This window comes from Poromitra crassiceps (assembly GCF_964638095.1).
Source record: "Poromitra crassiceps genome assembly, chromosome: 7".
In the NCBI taxonomy this organism is placed as follows: Eukaryota; Metazoa; Chordata; class Actinopteri; order Beryciformes; family Melamphaidae; genus Poromitra; species Poromitra crassiceps.
The window spans coordinates 34,764,572-34,772,071 of record NC_139628.1 but is presented as its reverse complement, the minus strand read 5'-3'; the positions used below and the strand labels follow the sequence as shown (position 1 = coordinate 34,772,071).

The window sequence follows — 7,500 nt, the reverse complement described above, 5'->3', positions numbered from 1 at the left end:
CTGCCTTGATGTTAGGGTCTTCATCTGCGAGACTGTCTGCCGCGCCGTGTGTGCCTTTGATCTACGAGCACATAATGGAAGGAGAGAGGGAGAAAAAACAAGGTCAAAGATCCACACACTTAAAAGACCTTGGCTATCTCCTACATTAATGTATAAAGCAGCCTAACGTGCGCGCGTGTGTGTGTGTGTGTGTGTGTGTGTGTGTGTGTGTGTGCGCGTGCGTGTGTGTGTGCGCGTGCGCGCGTGTGGCAAAGCGACAGTGGGTGGAGAAATGATTTTAAAAGACACGACTCTTATATGTGCCTCCCAGCAGACACAAAGACTTGATGTGGCAGCATACAAGGTTCCTTCAGAGCTCTAGAAGCGTCTCAGTAGCCCTTGAAAGACAGTCTAATGATGAAAGACGACATGCCTGGATGCTAGCGTGCTGTTTTAGGTCACTGGGGGGGGAGGTTGAGGGGGGGGGGGGGGACAGGCAGAGCCAATACAATTCCGAGTCATGTTTTTTAGATGCTGTTCAGTTGGCACGGTCTGTCAAATCATCTTCTGGATGCTCTCACCTCACCTCTCACCTTCTGGATGCTCTCACCTTGTGGGGAGTTTGGGCGAGGGGTAATCATCACTCACACCGACTACTAGATCACTCCTAGAGTAAATAGCACCGATTCGCATGCTGGAGCAGTAAAATATTGATATACGGAATATCAAAATATTGACATTTCTCGCTGCTGGTTGGAAATCTACCTGAGGTAAGGAAAGGGTTTCTTCCCTGTGATCAAACATGTGTTACTTCAGCTGTCTGTGCTATATTCTGTTGCTGATGCTTGTGGGCATTCCCCCGTAAAAGAAAAGGGGGAAAGGAATCCTTGAACAATGTCTAGCATGATTAATAGCATGTTTTCAGGTGATGTCACGTCAAAGGGGCGGGACCAGTGACGAGACGTGTGCAGATCATGCTGGAGGGCAACCAGCAGCAGGCTACATTCGCTACATAGGAAGGAAGCGATAGGAAAGCAAAGCACCGGGCAAATCGGACAAGTTGCTGGAAAAATGGCTTCTCTTCGTTGTATATGGATCATATCCTATCATGTTTTGCAATCTTCTGGCGACACCTGCAGCGTGGAGCGGCATGCAACCCTCTTGCTTACTCGCTTTCCTCCATTCTCCATAGCTGCCCTCCAGTAGCCCGGGTGAACCCAGCCTTCTTCAACGTGACGTCACAGACTATGCGTGGAACGTATAGTACATATAGGTCACGGGGAGGCTGGGTTAATCACGTGGTTGCAAACAAGCTATAACAACCCATGAACTGAATGCATTCTATTCCCCAAGTAATAGACCCTTCTCACAGGGGCCATTTTGTGTCGAAAAAGCAGGGTAAACACAGGTGCAAGCAAAACACTAGTCTCGCTGGCCAGCCTCCTCTCCCTTCCGTCCGAGGAGTCTGGCTCCGCAGGTCTCCATAGTGGGATTGCGATGGCCGGCGCTTAGCGGCAGTGCTCTTGGAAAATAGTTTCCAACAATCCAATTTGCCGTTTTCAGCGTGTAGCAACGAGCTAGCGTGTAGGTTTCTGCCGTTAGCTTGCTAGCTAGTTAGCGTTGTTGTTTTCACTGAGGCGGCAGGGCACTGTTTACGGCGACACACAGGGAGGAGGGAGCGGAAGCCGCTCTGATTGACATGGTTGTAATAAGCCGGGAGTGGACATCCGGCTGCCACCGTCGCTCCAATGGGAGAGCAGCTGTAGAGCAGGGGAGGGCTTATCCCAGTTGCCTGTTTCCTCGGCGCCAGACTCCTCAGACGGAAGGGAGAGGAGGCTGGCCAGCGAGACTAGCAAAACACTAATGAGGGTTTCCAACTTCCATGATTAGAATTTGGAAACCCTCATTAGTGTTTTGCTTGCACCTGTGTTTATTCTGCCTTTTCAACACAAAACGGCCCCCGTGAAAAGGGTCTATATCCCTGCCCTGGCCCCTGTCGATGACCGAACCCCCCTCATCCCCCACCCGAAGCGCAACTGCCCCCTCACGCCCCAACCCACACACACACTGGAAACCCCTAACCTCCCCTCTCCGTCACCGAAGCCCATGTTCGCCGGTCGCTCTTGAGGATTAACCCCCGCAAGGCGGCAGGTCCGGATGGGATCGCCGGCCGCGTCCTGAAGGTCTGCGCCCCACCAGCTGGCAGGAGTATCCACGGACATCTTCAAACAGTCCCTCTGCTTCCGGTCTGTCCCCACCTGCTTCAAATCGGCCACCATCATCCCCATCCCCAAACAACAGAAGGTAACCTGTGTCAATGACTGGCGCCCCCATAGCCCTCACAAACGACGAGACGGCCTCATTCCTGTAGGCCCTACAGGAATGAGGTGAGTGGCCTGGAGCAGTGGTGCCAAGCCAATCACCTCTCCCTAAACGTCTCCAAGACCTAGGAGATCATCGTCCCCCAGTCGTAATCTAGGGGACAGCCGTGGAGAGGGTGGCCCAGTTCAAACACCTGGGAGTCACCAGACATGGGCCAACCACTCCTCCACAGTCATCGAAAAAGACCAAGAGCGCCTCTACGGCCTCAGATGGCTAGAAAACTTTGGAGTAAGGCCACAAATCCTCAGAGACTTCTACAGAGGCACCATAGAAAGCCTGCTGACAAGCAGCTTCACCGCCTGGTTCGGCAGCTGCATCACCTGGTTCGGCAGCTGCACCGTCAAGGACCGCAAGGCGCTGGAGAGGGTGGTGCGCTCGGCCGAGCACATCACGAGGTGCGGACTGCCCAACCTGCAGGAAGTATCCAATCAGAGGTGCCTCAGGAAAGACAAGAAGGTCATCAAGGTACTCAACCCACCCCGGAAAAAAGTCTGTTCTCTCTGTTACCATCAGGGAGGAGATACAGGACTTCCCAAAGCACGCACTAACAGACCCAGGGATACCTTCTTCCCTCAGGCCACAAGATTCCTAAACCAATAAATAAAACACACACGACATACTCACAACACGCACACACTCCCACAAACATACATACACACAGACACAGACACACACACACACACACACACACAGACAATGTTAGGTGATGTCATCATTCCTACTATGATGCCATAGATCACTGATGATGTCACAAACGGTGATGATGTCATAATTCATAAATGTCTTAAATCATGTCGTCTCTGATGGCCTTACTGATGATGTCACAACGCAGTGTGATGTCATAGTCGGGACCTATAAGGGTGTGCTCTGCAAGTCCTCTGTAGTTGTTCATAGACTAACCTCACGGCAACCTTCTGCACAGTTCCCATCTTCGAACTTTGCAGACTCAGCTATCAAGTGCTACAGAGTTCCTAGTTATCCAGACTTCAGTTTCCCAAGTGTGTCTTTGACATTAAGTATCCGCACGTAAATCCACTAGTCTCACAGCAACCTTAACAGACAATACTTTGACTGACTGCAATAATTTTGTTGTATTGTATTGCCATTTGCACACTACCTTCTACCGACAAACTGGTATTTTTATTATATTATTATATTATATTATAATCTTATTTCTATTCGATGGTGTTTTTCACTGTTTGCCTTATTTATGTACTTTACACCTATTACTTGCTTACCTGTCTACTTGATTATGTACCTACTGCTTACTTTGACTATGTAGTATGTACTGTACCTACCGTACTTTTCTTTTTAAATACTTGCACTATGGAGCCCCCCCCCAGCATAAGAATTTCACACGTGGCGTACTTGTACAACGGAGTGACAATCTCACAGTAAAAACATGGTGCAAAGCGTTTGTGATGCAGAAGAAGATGACATGATTTGCACATACGGGACAGTGGAAATATGGGTCTTGTTGGATGACTCGGCGCAGGGTGCACACACTGTCATTTTCCCTCCGCTAGGAACCAGACCATGTTGTAATCTCAACTGTGGGAGTGTGAGAGGCGTTGCCAAAATGGAAAGTGACTCACCCACAAAAACCATTCTGACATTGCATAAAGTATTAGCGCTTTCAGAATATTCTCACAGATTGAAATGAGAAAAAATGAGTCATGAAATTGCCAAGCAAAAGACCCATAAAGACCACAGTTTTGATCGGTTCTTTTTTCTTTCTTTCTTTCTTTCTTTTTACCAGAGACAGTTTTTCCCTGTAAAAAATGCTGCAGTGATTCATTAATAAGCCTTATAAGAAAAGAAGGGGACAGCACATTGGCCTCATTTGAGGGTCTGGAACAAGGTCTTTTCCAACCAGAAATCTGATAACGCAAGATAATCTTCACAAATGAGGACCACTCTTATGACTTTTGAAGCGTAAATGTGATTTTTTAGAATTTTCAGAAAACACTTCAAAAGTCATGAAAGTGGTCCTCATTTGTGAAGATGATCTTGCTGAACACGATGTTCACAGTTCCATAAACTTTTGTTAGCCAAAATCCCCATACAAAAAGGTGCGTGATCTCACTGAGTTCAGATGTGACATCACACAAAAACGTGCAATGTCACACCGATGATATCACTGATGACAATCACCTTGATATCACAATTTGATCGCGTGACATCACTGGTGGTGACATCACAATTGCTTGAGTGTGAACATCGAATACGCCCCCCACATTATGGCATCATTATGACGTCATCTGTGATATATGACATCACTATAGAGGTGACCTGGCCACCAGGCAGAGCCATCTAGAATTGGATGGTAAATGGACTGCATTTATATAGCGCTTTTATCCAAAGCGCTTTACAATGTGCCTACATTCAACCCATTCACACACTGAAGGCAGAAAGCTGCCACGCAGGGTGCTGGCACAGCCATCGGGAGCTATTTGGGGTTCAGTGTCTTGCCCAAGGACACTTCAACATGCAGACTGGAGGAGCCGGGGATCGAACCACCGACCTCCTGATTAGTGGACAACCCGCTCTACCTCCTGAGGCACAGCCGACATCTTTGGCAGCATGGCCACTTTCTTTCTTTCTTGGAGCCGAAACTGGCTCCATGCTTCCTCCGAGACATGGGCAGTAGCCAGCCGCTTCTTTTCACCAGACGGGGGAAGCTTCACCGGTAGGACATAGCACGTGGGAGGATCACGCTATTCCAACGAGTTCCCCTCCCTCAGAACAGGCACTCTGAACGACCAGAGGAGGCACCACTTCAGTGACCAGGATATTGCATGTTTTTGGTGAGGTTCCTATGAAGGAAACCCCCAGGGGGCACGGGGAGAACATGCAAACTCCACACAGAAGGGCCCTTTTGACGACCCCACCCGGCGGAGGGCACTCGAGGACATGCGGACGGGCACGCACTCCTTCAGCGCTCACAGCATCCCAAGTGGGAATCAAACCCAGGACCTTCTAGCTGTGAGGCGACAGCGCTTACCACTGTGCCACCGTGCCCCCACCTCTTTCTTTCCGGGGGGACATTACGGACGGACATACCCTCCTATAGATGCCTCGGCCCCTAGTGGCCACGCCGTAAAAACAGGATATTACCGTATAACCCTGGAGGCTCCGCTGACTGAACTACCCTCATGACAACAGTCAACACTCGCATATAGCCACATATATCCTCAATGAGATAAGTCTCTCGCGCGTGTTGTCACACTCCGAGGGGCACAATAACGGAGGCATCACTCCGAGCCCAGTCCTCTCGGTCTACCTACCTTTTCATTCTCCAGCACATTTATGTGTCTGAGAGAGAGAGACACCGACACAGTAGCCTTCGGCTCCCTGAAATCAGCTTGCACACGAAAGACAGAGACTCGCTCGAGAAAACCGTCTTTGAAGGGTCTTTATTCTCCGTTCCCCCGGCTGCCCAGAGATGTTTTACGGCTTAGACATACAGTGGGCGCACCGCGGGTATTTGTCCACCGAGAGAGACAGGCCCGGCGAATGAAAAGACGAGCACACATACCCAGGAAGCGCTTAATTAATTGACAAGCAGATATTTCCGAGTTTATAATCATCAAACAGACTTCATTTTGTTCCCCCACCACCATCCTCGCCAGCCCATCTTCCCAGGCGACTTACTTAAGAGACTTATCTTATAAATACAGCCCTAATCAAAATAAATGGCTAAACGCTCTCAGGGAGTTGAAGGCTACACACATTTACATCAGAGGAACTGATGCAATTTAAATAGCCGCCTGTGCACCGACTTTCAGTCCAAATCGACAAGAGGATCCAAACTCATGTAACACTTTGGTTCCGTCAGAGAAGTTTGTCGTTGTTCGCGTTGGCAGACCTATATTCACCACAGCCAACTACGAGAGGCACGGCCTCGTTTGTGTGCGCGTGTGTTATATTGAATTCCCTCAACAGTATGTTCGCTTGGTGAGTGTTTGTTGGTTTATTTTACTGCGTATGTCTGTAAATATTTAATGTGTCACGTGTTTTGTGTTTGAATGTGGTGCACTCTATGCATAGTATGTGTACATCTGCGTGTGGCACTGTCTGTCTGCATATGCTTATCAGGGTGGTATTTCTAGATGTACTGCTCTACTTACTGTTATGCTCTGCTGTGGCTAGCTGTTTTCCAGTGGAAGGGGCCAGCGGCCCGCAGGCGTCCTGCAGCAGGTCAGTGATGCTGGTCTAAGGTGAAACGTTGTGATGGATCTGTCGCTGCCACGCAGCCTTTGCCAATGTAAGAGATTGCACAAAATGGCCGAGCCACAAATCTCACTGGACATGAGAGAACTCTTCCCTCAGGCCGTAGAGTTAGAGTACCCCGGTTCAAATGCAATATAGGAGTAAAATCTCCTTCCCCCCCTTGTGCAATAACAATGTATTTTGGCATTTTAGATATTGTTTTGTTGTATTATTGTGTTCTGTATATTGTATGTACAGGAACAATGTTTGTACTTTTTGTTTTTGTACTTGTGTTGTTGCTGTTGTTTATCTTGTGCCCTGACTGCAAATCAAGTTTCCCATCTGGGATAATAAAGTGACTGAACTGAATTGAAGTGAGAACTTGTAAATGTGCTCAGCAGAGCACAGACCTTCACCATGTCAGACAACCACCTTTTGGTGATATGCTGTGCCCACCACCACCATGCCCCCTTTGGCCAATCGACATGAAAAGATCACTTCTTCCTACGTCCATCATAACCAACCTTCATACCAATTTTGAGATATCATGAAAGCTGAGTTGTAACAACAACTGATTTAAAAACTGTACTTGAAAAAAAGATATATATTATTATGATGTCAGGCATTATACATGCAGTATTTTCGTAACAATGCCCAGTCTTGCATCCCTTTCGCTACCCAGACGGAGAATGTCAACAAACACTCATCTGAGGAGCTGATGCTGGCAGCAGTAAAGAGTGCATCATCTGAGGAGCTGATGCTGGCAGCAGTAAAGAGTGCATCAAGGCATAGCGTGTGTGTGTGTGTGTGTGTGTGTGTGTGTGTGGGGGGGGGTGGGTATGGGGTTGGGTGTGGGGGAGTCTGCGAGACAGTGCGGGCGCTCTGTGAGAGCTAAAATAATGACAGGCGAGAGAGCGGGTGGCTGGT

General features: G+C 48.6%; 1 protein-coding gene across 2 annotated transcripts in view; it reads right to left on the bottom strand.

The window, feature by feature from the left end:
- Window positions 1-7,500, bottom strand: part of LOC310779111 (glucosidase 2 subunit beta-like) — a 188,214-nt gene that overhangs the window by 113,380 nt on the left and 67,334 nt on the right. For both annotated transcript variants that reach the window (XM_083639610.1, XM_083639611.1), the window contains exon 10: window positions 1-61. This exon is cut by the window's left edge and continues 9 nt beyond it. In XM_083639610.1, coding sequence (XP_083495736.1) covers window positions 1-61 — 61 coding nt within the window. The remainder of the gene's footprint in view (window positions 62-7,500) is intronic.